This window comes from Delphinus delphis, chromosome X (genome assembly GCF_949987515.2).
Source record: "Delphinus delphis chromosome X, mDelDel1.2, whole genome shotgun sequence".
NCBI classification, from domain to species: domain Eukaryota; kingdom Metazoa; phylum Chordata; class Mammalia; order Artiodactyla; family Delphinidae; genus Delphinus; species Delphinus delphis.
In genome coordinates, this window is record NC_082704.1 from 68704537 (window position 1) to 68724042 (window position 19506).

The window sequence follows — 19506 nt, forward strand, 5'->3', positions numbered from 1 at the left end:
CCAGCAAGTTACAGTGCTGGACACACTATGCCAAACAACTAGCAAGACAGGAACACAACCCCACCCATTAGCAGAGAGGCTGGCTAAAATCATATTAAGGTCACAGACAACCTAAAAACACCACCGGATGTGGACTTGCCCACCAGAAAGACAAGATGCAGCCTCATCCACCAGAACACAGGCATTAGTCCTCTCCACCAGGAAGCCTACACAGCCCACGGAACCAACCTTAGCCACTGGGGGAGACACCAAAAACAATGGGAACTACGAACCTGCAGCCTGCAAAAAGGAGAACCCAAACACGGCAAGTTAAGCAAAATGAGAAGACAGAGAAACACACAGCAGATGAAGGAGCAAGGTAAAAACCCACCAGACCTAACAAATGAAGAGGAAATAGGCAGTCTACCTGAAAAAGAATTCAGAATAATGATAGTAAAGGTGATGCAAAAGCTTGGAAATAGATTGGAGAAAATACAAGAAACATTTAACAAGGACATAGAAGAACTAAAGAGCAAACGAACAATGATGAACAACACAATAAATATAATATAAAATTCTCTAGAAGGGATCAATAGCAGAATAACTGAGGCAAAAGAACAGATAAGTGACCTGGAAGATAAAATAGTGGAAATAACTACAGCAGAGCAGAATAAAGAAAAAAGAATGAAAAGAATTGAGGACAGTCTCAGAGACCTCTGGGACAACATTAAATGCACCAACATTTGAATGATACGGGTCCCAGAAGAAGAAAAAAAAAAGAAAGGGACTGAGAAAATATTCCAAGATATTATAGTTGAAGATTTTCCTAATATGGGAAAGGAAATAGTTAATCCAGTCCAGAAAGCATTCAGATCAATTGAATTCGAAATGAAAAAGGAGAAGTAACAACTGATACTGCAGAAATACAAAGGATCATGAGAGATTACAAGCAACTGTAAACCAATAAAATGGACAACCTGGAAGAAATGGACAAATTCGTAGAAATGCACAACCTTCTGAGACTGAACCAGGAAGAAATAGAAAATATGAACAGGCTAGTCACAAGCACTGAAATTGAAAGTGTAATTAAAAATCTTCCAACAAACAAAAGCCCAGGACCAGATGGCTTCACAGGCGAATTCTATCAAACATTTAGAGAAGAGCTAACACGTATCCTTCTCAAACTCTTCCAAAATATAGCAGAGGGAGGAACACTGCCAAACACGTTCTGTGAGGCCACCATCACCCTGGTACCAAAACCAGATAATGATTTCACAAAGAAAGAAAACTACAGGCCAATATCACTGATGAATAGAGATGCAAAAATCCTCAACAAAATACTAGGAAACAGAATCCAACAGCACATTAAAAGGATCATACACCATGATCAAGTGGGGTTTATCCCAGGAATGCAAGGACTCTTCAACGTATGCAAATCAATCAGTGTGATACACCATATTAACAAATTATTAACAAATTGAAAAACCATATGATCATCTCAGTAGATGCAGAGAAAGCTTTTGACAGAATTCAACACCCATTTATGATAAAAACTCTCCAGAATATAGGCATAGAGGGAACTTACCTCAACATAATAAAGGCTGTATTATGACAAACCCACAGCCAACATCGTCCTCAATGGTGAAAAATTGAAATCATTTCCAATAAGATCAGGAACAAGACATGGTTACCCACTCTCACCACTAGTATTTAACATAATTTTGGAAATTTTGGCCACAGCAATCAGAGAAGAAAAAGAAATAAAAGGAATCCAAATCAGAAAAGAAGTAAAGTTGTCACTGTTTGCAGATGACATATACTATACATAGAGAATCCTGAAGAAGCTACCAGAAAACTACTAGAGCTGGTCAATGAATTTGGTAAAGTAGCAGGATACAAAATTAATGCAGAGAAATCTCTTGCATTTCTATATACTAATGATGAAAAATCTGAAAGTGAAGTTAAGAAAACTCTCCCATTTACTATTGCAACAAAAGGAATAAAATACCTAGGAATAAAGCTACCTAAGGAGACAAAACACCTGTATGCAAAAAATTTTAAGACACTGATGAAAGAAATTAAAGATGATACAAATAGATGGAGAGATATACCATGTTCTTGGATTAGAAGAATCAACATTGTGAAAATGACTCTACTACCCAAAGCAATCTACAGATTCTATGCAATCCCTATCAAACTACCAATGGGATTTTTCACAGAACTAGAACAAAAAATTTCACAATCTGCATTAAAACACAAAAGACCCCAAATAGCCAAAACAATCTTGAGAAGGAAAAACGGAGCTGGAGGAATCAGGCTCCCTGAATTCAGAATATATTACAAAGCTACAGTCGAGACAGTATGGTACTGACACAAAAACAAATATAGATCACTGGAACAGGATAGAAAGCCCAGAAATAAACCCACACACATACGGTCACCCTATGTTTGATAAAGGAGGCAAGAATATACAATGGAGAAAAGACAGCCTCTTCAATAAGTGGTGCTGGGAAAACTGGGCAGCTACGTGTAAAAGAATGAAATTAGAACATTCCCTAACACCGTACATAAAAATAAACTCAAAATGGATTAAAGACCTAAATGTAAGGCCAGACACTATCAAACTCTTAAGAGGAAAACATAGGCAGAACACTCTGTGACATAAATCACAGCAAGATCCTTTTTGACCCACCTCCTAGAGAATTGAAAATAAAAACAAAAATAAACAAATGGGACCTAATGAAACTTCAAAGCTTTTGCACAGCAAAGGAAAACATAAACAAGACCAAACGACAACCCTTAGAATGGGAGAAAATATTTGCAAATGAAGCAACTGAGAAAGGATTAATCTCCAAAATTTACAAGCAGCTCATGCAGCTCAATACCAAAACACAAACAACCCAATCCAAAAATGGGCAGAAGACCTAAATAGACGTTTCTCCAAAGAAGACATACAGATTGCCAACAAACACATGAAAGAATGCTCACCATCATTAATCATTAGAGAAATGCAAATCAGAACTGCAATGAGATATCATCTCACACCGGTCAGAATGGCCATCATCAAAAAATCTACAAACAAAAAATGCTGGAGATGGTGTGGAGAAAAGGGAATACTTTTACGCTGTTGGTGGGAATGTAAATTGATACAGCCACTATGGAGAGCAGTATGGAGGTTCCTTAAAAAACTAACAGTAGAACTACTGTACGACCCAGTACTGGTCATATACCCTGAGAAAACCATAATTCAAAAAGAGTCATGTACCAAAATATTCATTGCAGCTGTATTCACAGTAGCCAGGACATGGAAGCCACCTAAGTGTCCATCAAGAGATGGATGGATAAAGTTGATGTTGCACATATATGCAATGGAATATTACTCAGCCATAAAAAGAAACGAAATTGAGTTATTTCTAGTGAAATGCATGGACCTGGAGTCTGTCATACAGAGTGAAGTAAGTCAGTAAGAGAAAAAGAAGTACCGTATGCTAACACATATATATGGAATCTAAGAAAAAAAAGAAAAGAAAAAAAGAAGCTCCTGAAGAACCTAAGGGCAAGAACCGAATAAAGACACAGACCTACTAGAGAATGGACTTGAGGATACGGGGAGGTGGAAGGGTTAGCTGTGACAAAGCGAGAGAGTGGCATGGATATATACACACTACCAAATGTAAAATAGATAGCTAGTGTGAAGCAGCCGCATAGCACAGGGAGATCAGCTCTGTGCTTTGTGACCACCTAGAGGGGTGGGATAAGGAGGGTGGGAGGGAGGGAGATGCAAGAGGGAAGAGATATGGGAACATATATATATGTATAACTGATTCACTTTGTTATTAAGCAGAAACTAACACAATTTTAAAGCAATTATATTCCAATAAAGATGTTTTTAAAAAAAACAAGATGCAGATGTACTGGAGAATGGACTTGAGGATGCGGGGAGGGGGAAGGATAAGCTGGGACAAAGTAAGAGAGTGGCATGGACATATATGCACTACCGAATGTAAAATAGATAGCTAGTGGGAGGCAGCCACGTAGTACATGGAGATCAGCTCGATGCTTTGTGACCACCTAGAGGGGTGGGAGGGAGGGAGATGCAAGAGGGAAGAGATATGAAGATATATGTATATGTATAACTGATTCATTTTGTTATAAACAGATACTAACACACCATTGTAAAGCAATTGTACTCCCATAAAGATGTTAAAAAATTTAAAAATTTGAAAAATAAAAAGGTTTTTTTCGTCTGTGTTTCATTTTGGAATGTTTTGTATTGCTATGACTTGAAGTTCATTAATTTTGGTTTTTCAGTGTCTGAACTTCTGTTAATCCCATCTGCTATAAGCTGAATATTTGTGTCCCCTGACCCCAAATTCATACACTGAAATTCTAACTCCAAGGTGATTGTATTAGGAGGTGGGGTCTTTGCAGGTGATTACATCCTGAGGGCAGAGTCCTGATGATTGGGATTAGTGCCTTTATATAGGATGCCTGAGAGAGAGCTCCCTCACCCCTTTTGCCATTTAAGATTCCAGTGAGAAAGGAGACATTTATGAGGAAGTGGGCTCTTACCAGACACTGAATATGCTGGTGCTATGATTTTGGACCTCCCAGCCTCCAGAACTGTGAGAAATAGATGTTTGTTGTTTATAAGACACCCAGTTTATGCTATTTTTGTTATAGCAGCCCAAATGGACTGACACCATCTCATATAGTTTTCACGTCAGATTTTGCAATTTTTATTTGTGGAAGTTTGATTTGGATCATTTTTATGTCTTCCGTGTCTCTGATTAGCTTTTTGAGCATATGAAATATAATTTTACTCACTCTTTTAATGTCCTTCTCTGCTAATTCTTGTATCTGTGTCACTTCTGGGTCAGTTTCCGTTGGTTATCTCCCCGGTATGGGTCATGTTTTCCTGCCTCTTCCCAGGCCTCATCGTCTTTCATTGGATGTCAAGTGTTGTGAATTTTACATTGTTGGGTGCTAGATATTTTTGTAATAGTATAAATCTTGTTGAGCTTTATTACAGGAAGCAGGCAAGTTATAGGCGTACCTCAGAGATATTGTAAGTTAGTTCCAGACCACCACAATAAAGTATCACAATAACGTGAGTCACACGAATTTTTTGTTTTCCTAGTGCATATGAAAGTACGTTTATAATGTAGTCTATTAAGTGTGTAATAGCATTATGTCTAAAAAACAATATCAGTACCTTAATTAAAAATATTTTATTGCTAAAAAATGCTAACCATTGTCTGAGCATTCAGCAAATCATAGTAATCTTTTTGCTGGTGGAGGGTCCTGCCTCGATTTTGATGGCTCCGGACTGATCAGGGAGGTTGTTGCTGAAGGTTGGGGTGGCTGTGGCATTTTCTTAAAATAAGATGAGAAAGAAGTTTGTCCCATCAATCAAATCTTCCTTTTACAGACGATTTGTTTTTAGCATACAATGCTATTTTGATAGCATTTTACCCACAGTAAAACTTCTTTCAAATTTGGAGTCAATCCTCTCAAACCCTACTTCTGCTTTATCAACTAAGTTAATATTCTAAATCTTTTGTTGTCATTTCAACAGTCTTCACAGCATCTTCACCAGGAGTAGATTCCATCTCCAGAAACCACTTTCTTTGCTCATCTATAGGAAGCAACTCTTCATTCATTAAAGTTTTTTTTTAACATCTTTATTGGAGTATAATTGCTTTACAATGGTGTGTTAGTTTCTGCTTTATAACAAAGTGAATCAGTTATACATATACACATGTTCCCATATCTCTTCCCTCTTGCGTCTCCCTGCCTCCCACCCTCCCTATCCCACCCCTCTAGGTGGTCACAAAGCACTGAGCTGATCTCCCTGTGCTATGCAGCTGCTTCCCACTAGCTATCTACCTTACATTTGGTAGTGTATTATGTCCATGCGTCTCTCTCGCTTTGTCACAGCTTACCCTTCCCCCTCCCCATATCCTCAAGTCCATTCTCTAGTAGGTGTCTTTATTCCTGTCTTACCCCTAGGTTCTTCACATTCATTAAACTTTTATCATGAGATTGCAGCAGTTCAGTTCCATCTTTAGGTACTGCTTCCAATTCTAGTTCTCTTGCTCTTTCTACCACATCTGCAGTTACTTCCTCCACTAAAGTCTTGAACCACTCAAAGTCATCCATGTGGGTTGATGTCAGCTCCTTCCAAACTCCTATTAATGTTGATATTTTGACCTTTCCCCATGAATCACAAATGTTTATAATGGCATCTAGAATGGCGAATCCTTTCCAGAAGATTTTCTGTTTACTTTGCCTGGATCCATCAGAGGAATCACTATCATGGCAGCTATAGTGTTATGAAATATATTTGTTAAATAATAAAACTCAAAATTTAAAATTCCTCCTTGATTCGTAGGCTGCAGAATGGATGTTGTGTTAGCAAGCATGAAAACATTAATTTTATTGTACATCTCCATCAGAGTTCTTGGGTGACCAAGTGCATTGTCAAAGTAATATTTTGAAAGGAATCTTTTTTCCTGAGCAGTAGTCCTCAACAGTGGGCTTAAAATATTCAGTAGACCATGTTGTGAACAGATGTGCTGTCATGCAGGCTTTGTTGTTCCATTTACAGAGCACAGAAGAGTAGATTTAGCATAATTCTTAAGGGCCCTAGGATTTTAGGAGTGGTTAATGAGCATTGGCTTCAACTGAAGGTCACCAGCTACATTAGTCTCTAACAAGAGAGTTAGCCTGGCCTTGGAAGCTTTGAAGCCAAGCATTGACTTCTCTCTAGCTGTGAAAGTCCTAGATGGCATCCTGTTCCATTAGAAGGCTGTTTTGCCTACAGTGAAAATCTGTTGTTTAATGTAGCTACCTTCATTGATTATCTTAGCTAGATATTGTGGATAACTTGCTGTAGCTGTTACATTAGCACTTGCTGCTTCACCTTGTACTTATATGTTAAGGAGTCAGCTTCTTTCCTTAAACCTCAGGAACTAATCTCGGCTAGCTTTAAACTTTTGTTCTGTAGCTTCCTCACCTCTCTCAACCTTCAAACAATTGAAGAGAGATAGGACCTTGCTCTGGATTAGGCTTTGGCTTAAGGGAATGTTTTGGCTGGTTTGGTCTTCTTTCCAGACCACTAAAACTTTCTGTATCGGTAATAAGACTGTTTCACTGTCTTATCATTCATGTGTTCACTGGAGTTGCACTTCTAATTTCCTTCAAGAATTTTTCCTTTGCATTCAGAACTTGGCTAACTGGTACAAGAGGCCTAGGTTTCAGCTTATCTCTTGGCTTTCAGCATGCCTTCCTCACTAAGCTTAATTATTTCTAGCTTTTGATTTAAAGTGAGAGGCATACGACTCTTCATGTGAACACTTAGAGGCCTTTGTAGGGTTATTAATTGGTTAATTTCAATACTGTTGGGTCTCAGGGACTAGGGAGGCCTGAGGAGAGGGAGAGAGATGGGGGACTGCCCAGTTGGTGGAGCAGTCAGAATACAGACAACGTTTAAGTTCGCCGTCTTATAATGGACACAGTTCATGGCATCCCAGAACAATTACAATAGTAACATCAAAAATCACTGAGCACAGATCACCATAACAAATATAATAATATAAAATTTGAAATATTGCAAACCAAAATGTGACACAGAAACACAAAGTGAGTAAATGCTATCAGAAAAATGGCACTGATAGAGTTGCTTGACGCAGGATTAACACAAAATGTAAAAACACAGTATCTGTGTTTGTAAAAAACACAGTATCTGTGTTTAGTATGTATGTATGTATGTATGTAAAAAACACAGTATCTGTGAAGTGCAATAAAGTGAAGTGCAGTAAAATGAAGTATTCCTGTACTTGGAAACAGTTTGATCCTGCAGTTAGTAGTACTCCTAACTCTTGCTTGGTATGAAACATTTCCTCATGGGCTTTGTAATTTGGGATTGTTAGTTTATCTTTAGTGTTAATCTTTTAGAATCCTTTACAACCTGGATTGAGGACATGGCCATATATCTATTTTTTTTTTTGATGTGGACCATTTTTAAAGTCTTTATTGAATTTGTTACAATATTGTTTCTGTTTTATGTTTTGGTTTTTTGGCCCCGAGGCATGTGGGATCTTAGCTCCCCAACAAGGGATTGAACCCACACCCCCTGCATTGGAAGGCGAAGTCTTAACCACTGGACCACCAGGGAAGTCCATGGCCCTACATCTATTTGCCTTAGCCAGATGTCTAAGAGATATCACTCTATTGGCTACTTCTATTTTGATTTTTCAGCTTTACACATGAGTAGTATAAATTTTTAAAATAAAATTTATTTATTTATTTTGGGCTGTTTTGGGTCTTCGTTGCTGCACGCGGGCTTTCTCTAGTTGCAGCAAGCAGGGACTACTCTTTGTTGTGGTGCGCAGGCTTCTCATCATAGTGGCTTCTCTTGCTGTGGACCACGGGCTCTAGGCACGCGGGCTTCAGTAGCTGTGGCACGTGGGCTCCATAGTTGCGGCTCGTGGGCTCTAGAGCACAGGCTTAGTAGTTGTGGCACATGGGCTTAGCTGCTTCGCGGCATGTGGGATCCTCCCGGACCAAGGCTCAAACCTGTGTCCCCAGCATTGGCAGGCGGATTCTTAACCATTGCACCACCAGGGAAGTCCAAGTAGTATAAATTTGAACTCCATATCTATGTGAAGGTAGAGCCTGTTAAAAAATCCTCCAGACTCCCCTCCCCCCGCATGCGCCAATCATCCAGACAAACATTTCTTTTTGGCCTCATTCAGAGATTTGGCACAAGACAGAGAAACTTCCAATACCATTAGATAAAAGAGAAAAAAAACCCCAGGATACTCACCATTCCCATACAGTCCACTTCTCCATGTTTTGATGACTCACTACAATCTTTCTGCTTTTGTTTACTTTTCAGAGTCCTCAGGTTGTTGCTTTGTAGATCTTGTTCAGGGCTTTTAGTTGTAATTAGTGGAGGATATAGACTATAGTTGTCATGCTCCATCTTGGCTGGAACTGGAACAGATAGTAATATTTTTAAAAATTAGTTTTTGAGGAGAAATTAAAATTTGGTAGCCTTATGTTATTCCACAAAGTTGTTTTTGAAAATTTATCAGTACAGTGAAATTGGAAAAGTCTTGGTTGCTTAGGTAAGACACCAAAAGCACAAGAGAAAAAGGAAAATTAGATGATGTCGGGCTTCATTAAAGTTAAAATTTTTGGGACTTCCCTGGTGGCACAGTGGTTAAGAATCTGCCTGCCAATGCAGGGGACATGGGTTCAAGCCCCTGTCTGGGAAGATCGCATGTGCCACAGAGCAACTAAGCCCATGCACCACAACTACTGAGCCTGTGCTCTAGAGCCTGCGAGCCACAACTACTGAGCCCGTGTGCCACAACTACTGAAGCCCATGCGCCTAGAGCCTGTGCTCCGCAACAAGAGAAGCCACCGCAGTGAGAAGCCCGTGCACCACAACGAAGAGTAGCCCCCGCTCGCCGCAACTAGAGAAAGCCTGCGTGCAGCAACGAAGACCCAACACAGCCAAAAATAAATAAATAAATAAATAAATAAATTTAAAATTTTTGCTTCAAATGAAACCATCAGGAAAGTAAAAACACAACCCATGGGGTCCTCCCAAAAGAATGGGAGAAAATAATTGCAAATTATGTATAAGTGTCTGGTATCCAGGATATATTTTTATAAAAACCTCTTACTACTCAGTAGTAAGAAGACAACCCAATTAAAAATGAGCAAAGGATTTGAATAGGTATTTCTCCAAAGAAGGTATACCATAGGCCAATAATAAGAACATGGAAAGATGCTCAATATCACTAATTATCAGGGAAATGCAAATCAGAAGCACAATGAGGGACCACTTCACACTCACTAAAATGACTATATTTTTTTAAATGGACAAAAACAATTATTGGTGTGAATGTGGAATAATTAAAACATTTATACACTGCTGGTGGGAATGGTACAACCACTTTGGAAGACAGTTTGGCAGTTCCTCTAAAAGTTAAACATAGAGATACCATATGACCCAGCAATTCCACTCCTAGGTGTATACTCAAGAGAACTGAAAACATGTGTCCACATAAATACTCGTGCATGAATGTTTATAGCACCACTATTTACAACAGCCAAAATATGGAAACAGCCCATATGTCCATCAATTGATGAACAGATAAAATGTGGTATATCCACACTAAAGAATATTATTTGGCCATAAAAATGAATGTAGTGCTGATACATGGTACAACATTAATGAACCCTGAAAACATTATGCCAATTGAAGAAAACCAGCCACAAAAGAACACATATTGTATCATTCCATTTACATGAAATGTCCCAAATAGGCAAATATATAGATACAGAAAGTAGAATAGTGTTTGCCTGGGTGTTGGGGTGAGGTGGCACTGGAGGGAATAGAGAATGACTATTAAAGGGTACAAGGTTTCTTTTTGTGGTGATGAAACTGTTCTAAAACTGATAAACAACTTTGTGTATATACTAAAGCCCATTGAGTTGTGTACTTTATTTTTTAAAAAATATTTATTTATTTTTGGCTGCATCGTTGTTTTTTAAATCAACTCTTGAGTGCACGTCTTTATTTTGTTTTGATTTTAATTGGAGTGTTCTTTTTTTTTAGAGACAACTTTTTAGAGCAGTTTAAGTTCACAGCAAAATTAAGCAGAAGGTACAGAGATTTCCCATACACATCCTGCCCCTACTCGTGCACAGCCTTCCTAGCTATCAAAGTCCCCACCAAAGTAGTGCGTTTGTTACAACTGATGAGCCTGCATTGACACGTCATTATCACCTGAAGTCCACTGTTTACATTAGAGTTCACTCTTAGTGTTGTATGTTCTCAGGGTTTGGAAAAATGTGTAATGGCATGTATCCATTTATACTTATCATACAGAGTAGTTTCACTGCCCTAGAACTCCTCTGTGCTCCACCTATTCATCCCTCCCTTTCCCCTAACCCTTGCCAACCACTGATCTTTTTACTGACTCTGTAGTTTTGCCTTTTCCACAGTGTTATATAATTGGAATCCTATAGTATGTAGCCTTTTCAGATTGGCTTCTTTCAGTTAGTAATATGCATTTAAGATTCCTCCATGTCTTTTCATAGCTTGATAGCTCATTTCTTTGTAACTTTGAACAATATTCCATTGTCTGAATGTTCCACAGTTTATTTATCTATTCACCTACTCAAGGATGTCTTGGTTGCTTCCAAGTTTTGGCATTTATGAATAAAATACCATCAGCTGTTTTCCTTTTTCTTTCATTTTTGTGAAAATGTCTGCCAAATACCCATGTTGGAATAACTGAGGTTTGTCTAAAAATGGTATTCCGTGACAAATATGGCTTGTTCAGCTTGCAGTTCAAATAATCACACAAGTGTTTTTTTCCTGGAAACAGCTACCACGGTACTTCAACATGCAGGAAAAATGCTTTATGCATACTTCTCATTTCATCATATTGGATATTAAAAAGACATGAACTGGTACAGCCACTTTGGAAGACAGTTTGGCAATTTCTTACAAAACTAAACATACTTTTACTATATTGTCCAGTAATTGCACTCCATGCTATTTGCCCAAAGAAGTTGAAAACTTATGTACACACAAAACCTACACATGGTTGTTTATAGCAGGTTTATTCATAATTGCATCGGATCTTAGTTGTGGCATGCAGGATCTTTCATTGCAGCATGCTGGCTTTTTGTTGAAGTATGCGGGCTTCTCTCTAGTTATGGTGTGCGGGCTCAGTAGTTGCGGCACGCAGGCTCTCTAGTTGTGGCGCACAGGCTCCAGAGCACATGGGCTCTGTAGTTGTAGCACGAGGGCCTAGATGCCCTGCAGCATGTGGGATCTTAGTTCCCCAGCCAGAGATCGAACCCATGTCCCCTACATTGGAAGGCAGATTCTAAACCACTGGACCACCAGCAAAGTCCCAAGTTGTGTACTTTATTATTTTTATTTATTTATTTATTTATTTTAATGTCATGGGTATTTTAAAAATTTATTTATTTATTTAGGGCTGTGTTGGGTCTTCGTTGCTGGGTGCGGGCTTTTCTCTAGTTGCAGTGAGCGGGGGCCACTCTTAATTGCGGTGCGTGGGTCTCTCATTGCAGTGACTTCTTTTGTTGCAGAGCACAGGTTCTAGGTGCACGGGCTTCAGTAGTTGTGGCTCGCTGGCTTAGTTGCTCCACACCATGTGGGATCTTCCCAGACCAGGGCTCAAACCCGTGTCTCCTGCATTGGCAGGTGGATTCTTAACCACTGTGCCATCAGGGAAGTCCTCTGAGTTGTGTACTTTAAATGGGTGAATTGTATGATATGTTTATTATAGCTCATTAAAGCTGTTAACCCCCAAAAAAGTCTTTCAACAGATTTTTTTTTACCTAAAATGATATTTGTAGCCTGAAAAATGGGTAAGATTTCTGAAGGAGAGAATGTAGGAAAAGGAGTAGTTTTATAGAAGCTGAGCCTTAGGAAAGCCTCACAGTAAGGGGCTAGGAAGATAAGAACACCTTAAAGTAGGTAAAATACCCAGTAGATTGGCAAAAACTTAGAGGTCCGATAATTCCAGGTGTTGACAAGGATGTGGAACACTGGGAATTCTCATCCACAGCTGATGTTAGTGTGAAGTGGTATACCACTTTGGAATTGCAAGCATGAGTCCTGCTTTGTTCTATTTCAAGATTTTTTCAGCATCCCTTGCACTTTCATGTGAATTTTGGGGTCAGCCTGTCAATTTCTACAAAGAAACCAGCTGGAAATTTGATTGCATTGAATCTGTAGATCAGTTGGGGGATTACTGCTATCTGAACAATATTAAGTTTTCCAATCAGGAATATGGGATGTATTTTTATTTATTTAGGTCTTTAATTTCTTTCAATAATGTTTTGTAGTTTTCAGTATAGAAGTCTTGCCCATATTTTTAAAATTTATTCCTATGTATTTTATTCTTTTTGATGCTATTATAAATGGAATTATTTTCTTAACTTCACTTTTGGATTGTTCATTGCTAATATGTGGAATATGTCTTGAGCCCAAGAGATATTCCAACATGCCCGTTAGGAAAGGTGCTAATGCAATAAGTTATAATTATAATGCAATCTTAGTTTATTCTTTGGACTGATATTATCTTTATTTGCAAATGCTTTTAATACCAGTAGTTACTTTTCCCCTAACTTTCCATTCTTCAGGCATCTCACCCATGAATCGCAGTAATTTTTTGCAGAGCTTGGAGCTAATGAGTACAGTGTTCATGTAGAGATTAATTGACATTGTAGAGAGAAAAATTCTATTCTGTGAACCTAGACTGCACTTTTAATCGTAGACTGCTGTGTAAAGATGTACACTGTCACGCAAAAGTGGTAGCAGGTCCAACTAGCAAGGACTTGGAAAAACCATTCAGAGTACATTGTTATTAATAGTAAATATGATAGGCGTATCCTATAGGAAAGACAATATGTTTTCTATTTCATTCAGCCATTTTTTGCAAAGGACCTTCGTTGTTATTAAAGTCTCAAAAGAAAACAAACCTAATTGATGTTTGGGGTTTTGCTTACCAAGACAAGAATATGGTCTTAACATTCTCACAGTTTAAGTATTGGCCTTGCCATTAAATGCTTGCCACTCAACAGAAATGTTTACATGTTCTTTTCCTTTTACCATTTCATTTAGATTGAATAAAATACCAGAAAATATCCTCAGGAATAGACCGGATGTTATGATTTGATTTTTTATAATTTTGATTTCCTTTGGTCATGATACATCTTGCTGTGGTTGAATAAAAACAGGCAGTTACTTGAAAATTGTCTTTTACATTTCACAGTGTTAATATCATTGTGATTTCTTTGTTTAAAATAGGAACATTTAACTCCAGGTGGGCTTTCCTTAAAGATGAAAATCCTCTTGAAGTATGAAACAGCTAAAGAAGAATTTCTTGGAGGTAAGTAACATCTCTGTGTGTGAAGAGTACACAATTTTGAAATATTAACACCAATTTGTTGAATGTAAGATTTTTTGTAGTATACTAGCATAGGTATAATTTGATGGTGACTGAGAAGGAAATTGAGCACATAAGATTGTCAGTCAGGAAGAAAAGGAGAAGGAAGAAAGAATAGTAGCAAATTTAACAAGTAGTAAAAAAGAGCTGAATAAAAGCTATCAGTTTTCCTTTAGTCTAGCAGAAAATTGCAGCTGCCCAACCTGCCCACCATGAAGAAAGATAACCTATTGATAGAAAAAGCCTTTGTAATGCTGTGCCATTTATAATTACTTGTATAAATATTGCTATTTGTTTTTCAAAATTCTCAAGGGACTAGAATGTGCACATCACAACATAAACATCCTGATACACAGCTGTGGGTCATTTGGCAAGTGACAACTTTTCTGTGCTTCAGTTTCTTCATCTTTAAAAGAAATGTAATATTAATGTCTACCTCACTGTGTTGTTTTGAGAATCCTATGAGAAAAAGTATGTAAAGCATTTAGTTCCATGCCCGGTACATAGTTAGTGTGCAATAAATATTACCTATTATTGTAGTTATTATTATTGTTGTTATTACTACTGTATAGATAAATTAAGTGAGGCATAATATCTCTATGCACACTGGCCCCTTAACAGTATTTCAATTATGTTTAGTCATAAAAATAATTTACTCTAAATTTTTTAATGTATACATGCTTTTTTTTTACTGCATAAAAATTTAATTGCATTATAGAGCTGCATTATTTTTACTATATAATATGATATGTTAGTATAATAACTGATTATCCAGTAAGCAATAAGAATTTATAATAAGTAGGACAGTAATCAGATTTGGAAGTTGCTCTAAATTTAGTGCCAGTTTAGTACTGCTGAAACTTTCTGTGACTTCTAGAATATTAGCCAATCACTAAGAGACCTCAGAAGCTGAAATATATAGAGGATTCTGCATGTCTAGGTAACAGTATCAGCTCAGATATACACAGGTTGAAATTTATTAGGAGCCAGAAAGACAACTCCTCTTTTTTTGCAGTACAGGAATAAACAAACCAACAAACCAATTAAGGGAATAGTCTTACTCAAGCTAATATAATATGGGAAGATCAGAGATTATTGGAGTCACCTAGTTTGAAGTTGATTAATTTTGGACTAGAATTCCCCATTACAGTTTTTTATCAAAATGTAGAAAAGAAACAGAGTTTAAAATGAAATTATTCTTTATTTCCAGATTGTTTTTACTTAACTTAATCTAGATGCTCATGATAGAGTTGCAACATCAGATTACAAACTAGGAAACTTCATGAATTTAAGTTTTCTATAGTTTAAAATAATAAAGTTATCTTTCACTTTGTATTAAAAGTATATATGGGGACTTCCCTGGTGGTGCAGTGGTTAAGAATCTGCCTGCCAATGCAGAGGACATGGGTTCGAGCCCTGGCCTGGGAAGATCCCACATGCCCTGAAGCAACTAAGCCCGTGTGCCACAACTACTGAACCTGTGCTCTAGAGCCCGTGAGCCACAGCTGTTGAGCCCACAAGCCAGAGCTACTGAAACCCGCGCCTAGAGCCCGTGTTCCGCAACAAGAGAAGCCACTGCAATGAGAAGCCCACACATCACAATGAAGAGTAGCCCCCACTTGCTGCAACTAGAGAAAGCCCACACGCAGCAACAAAGACCCAATGCAGCCAAAAATTAATTTAAAAAAAAGTATATATGAAACTTGTATGTTTATAATCTCTTCATTTCTTTGCTAATGAAAATACTTCAAGAATGGTCAACCTGGGCTTCCCTGGTGGCACAGTGGTTAAGAATCCACCTGCCAGGGCTTCCCTGGTGGCGCAGTGGTTGAGAGTCCGCCTGCCGATGCAGGGGACACGGGTTCGTGCCCTGGTCCGGGAAGATCCCGCATGCCGCAGAGCGGCTGGGCCCGTGAGCCATGGCCCCTGAGCCTGCACGTCCGGAAGCCTGTGCTCTGCAATGGGAGAGGCCACAACAGTGAGAGGCCCGCGTACCGCAAAAAAAAAAAAAAAAAAGAAAGAAAAAGAATCCACCTGCCAGCGCAGGGGACATGGATTTGAGCCCTGGTCTGGGAAGATCCCACATGCCGTGGAGTAACTAAGCCCGTGTGCCACAACTACTGAGCCTGCGCTCTAGAGCCTGTGAGCCACAACTACTGAAGCCCTCACGCCTAGAGCTCATGCTCTGCAACAAGAGAGGCCACCGCAATGGGAAGCCTGTGCACCCACTCGCCACAACTAGAGAAAGCCCATGCACAACAATAAAGACCCAACATAGCCAAAAATAAATAAATAAAATAAATATATTTATTTTATTTTTTTTTAAAAAAAAGAATGGTCAACCTAAGTGGTATTTTTCATTAGAACTTCACTGGTATTTTTTACAGTAGGAAAAGTAGAAATTAAAAAATATATATAATTTTTTTATTGTGAAAAGGTATAACATACCCATTAAGGAAGTTTCTGGAAAATAGTAAAAATATCCATTGTCCACCATCCATTGGAATATCAGCTCCTTGGTAGCAGAGATTTTTGTGTGTTTTGTCCACTGCTGGATTCCCAGCACCAAGCACAGTTCCTGGCACAGAGAATACACACATCAGTTATTTTTTGAATAAATAATCTAAACACAATCACTTTTAGAAATTTGATGATTTATTTACAGTATTTTTCTATATTAATTTGCTTGTTTTACAGAATTGTGACTATATAGTACAGACAGCCTTTGTTTTCCAATTTTGTTTTTTTACTAATCTTATAACCATTTTTCATATTGGTGCATATTCATTTTTTAAATGAAAAACAGTTTTATTTCATATTTAACAGTTTTAATGGTTGCATAGTAATTTATCACTACCCTACAGTGGACACTCAGTATATGTCCTTTTTATTGTTGTTATAATTTATATTGCTTTTAATATCCTGTTCATTACATTTCCCCACATTTATTTCAGATGAATTTTCAGAAGTACAATTTCTGAAGTAAAGGGAATAATAATAACAGCAACTTTCATTTACTGAATGCTTACTAAGTGCTAGGTCCTTTGCTATGTAATTTACATACATTATCTCACGTAACTCTTTCATCAGCCCTGAGAGATTGGTGATTTGTTCCCCACTTTACAGATGACAAAACTAAGGTGCAGAAAAACTAAGTAACTTGCTTATGGCCATGAAAGTGGAAAGTGGTTTCAAATATGGATCTGTCTGACTTCAGATCCCAAGTTTTTATCCACTGTGTTCTTAGCAGATAGTAGTCAAATTGCTTTTCAAAAAGTTACTTTGCCTGTTTTACTGTACTCTCTCTAGCATTGGATATTATTGCTATATAAAAAGACTTTGGTAAATTGTTAGGCAAGACGTGGTATATGGCAAACATTTAGAAAGTAGATTTTGAACAGAGGAAAATTACTGAAAATACCTAAGGTTCCTAAAAAGTGAAACTAATTTGATTATTTCCTTTGTTCTATTTGTTAGCTATCATGGAAATACTACATCGTGACATGTCTTTAGACTTTTGTCTGAGCATTGCTAAACTGCTGATGTATCATGAAAGGTATAGAAGAAATGATTTTTTCTTTAAAGACTAACATTTTTCTAAGGTTTCCATTAACATATATTGAATTATATCTGTCTATATCTATATATCTACCTCCCTCCATCCATATTCACAGAGCACAATATTTGCCATTGTGCTAATCAAATTAGAAGATGGAACTGCTTGCTTAAATGATTTAAACAATCCGTAGTCAAGTCAGTTTTAAAATTTATATTAAAATTTTTTAAAATAAAATGAGAAAGGAGTAAGGTAGGGTTTTATAAAACAGGAGTTGACTAGGTTAACTTGTAGGCCAGTGGCATGTGGAACAGGAAGGCATGTGCAAGTGTAGTTCTGCAAATGATATACCTCTCTGGCTCTATCTTCATGGGATCATTAATGTCAAAAGGGACCTTAATGTACTTGCAGACCTCTTAGTGGTTTTCAGACTTCAGTGTTCATCACAGTTACTGGAGAATCACTTGAAAAGATGCTCAACATCGTTAGCCATCAGGGAAATGCAAATCAAAACCACAATGAGAAGCTGCTTCACACTACTAGGATGGCTGTAATCAAAACGATAGATAATAACAGAAATTGACAAGGATGTGGAAAAATTGTAACCCTCATACACTGCTGGTGGGAATGTGAAATGGTGCAGCCACTTTGGAAACAGCCTGTTAGTTCCTCAATAAGTTAAATAGAGTTACCATATGACCCAGCAGTTCCACTCCTAAATTAAACAGGAAACGTGTCCATACAAACACGTGTATATGAATGTTCATAACAGCATTATTTTTAATAATCAGATGTGGAAACAACCAGAATGTCTGTCAACTGATGAAAAGATAAACAAAATGTAGTATACTCATTTGGCAATAAAAAGAAACAGAGTACTGATACATGTTATAACGTGGATGAACCTTAAAAACATGGTAAGTGAAAGAAGCCAGTCACAAAGACCATATATTGTATCATTCCATTTTTATGATATTTCCAGAACAGGCACATTTATAGAAGCAGATAGTAGATTTGTGGTTGCCTAGGGCTTTGAGAATTGGGGGGATACGGGGAGTAACTACTAATGGGCATGGGGTCTCTCTTTGGCATAATGAAAATGTTCTAAAATTGTATGATGGTTGCACAACTCTGGGAATATACTAAAAAACATTGAATCATATACTTTAAATGGATGAATTGTATGGTATGTGAATTATACCTCAATAAAGCTTATTAAAAAATAATCACTAGTGAATGTGGTAAAAACAGAGAGATCAGGCCCTACCTTACTCCAACAAGCCCAGACCTCTGTATTCTATATTAGTCCTCCAGGTGGTTCTGAGAACCACTGTTTTAATTTTTTAATTTTTAAAATTGAAGTATAGTTGATTTACAATATTATATTAGTGTCAGGTGTACAACATAGTGATTCAATATTTTTATAGATTATACTCCATTTAAAGTTATAAAATACTGACTATATTCCCTGTGGTGTACAATATATCCTTGTAGCTTATTTATTTCATACGTAGTAGTTCGTGCCTCTTAATCCCCTACCCCTGTTTGCCACTACCCCCTTCCCTCTCCTCATTGGTAACCACTACTCTGTTTTCTATATGTGTGAGTCTATTTCTGTTTTGTTACATTCATTCATTCTAGTTTTTAGATTCCACATGTAAGTGATAACATACAGTATTGGTCTTTCTATGTCTGACCTATTTCACTAAGCATAATACCCTCTAAGTCCATCTCTGTTGTTGCAATGGCAAGATTTCATTCTTTTTTATGGCTGAGTAACATTCCATTTTATATATATACCACATCTTCTTTATCCATTTATCTGTTGATGGGTTGCTTCTGTATCTTGGCAGTTGTAAATAATGCTGCTGTGAACATTGGGGTGCATGTATCTTTTCGAATTAGTGTTTTTGTTTGTTTTGAATATATACCCAGGAGTGGAATTGCTGGATCATATGGTAG

At 37.6% G+C, this 19506-nt stretch overlaps 1 protein-coding gene across 1 annotated transcript in view; it reads left to right on the forward strand.

The window, feature by feature from the left end:
* TEX11 (testis expressed 11) overlaps nucleotides 1-19506 on the forward strand; it is a 348927-nt gene that overhangs the window by 156951 nt on the left and 172470 nt on the right. Inside the window, exons 11-12 of the mRNA XM_060003090.1 lie at nucleotides 13850-13931; nucleotides 17466-17544. Coding sequence (XP_059859073.1) covers nucleotides 13850-13931; nucleotides 17466-17544 — 161 coding nt within the window. The remainder of the gene's footprint in view (nucleotides 1-13849; nucleotides 13932-17465; nucleotides 17545-19506) is intronic.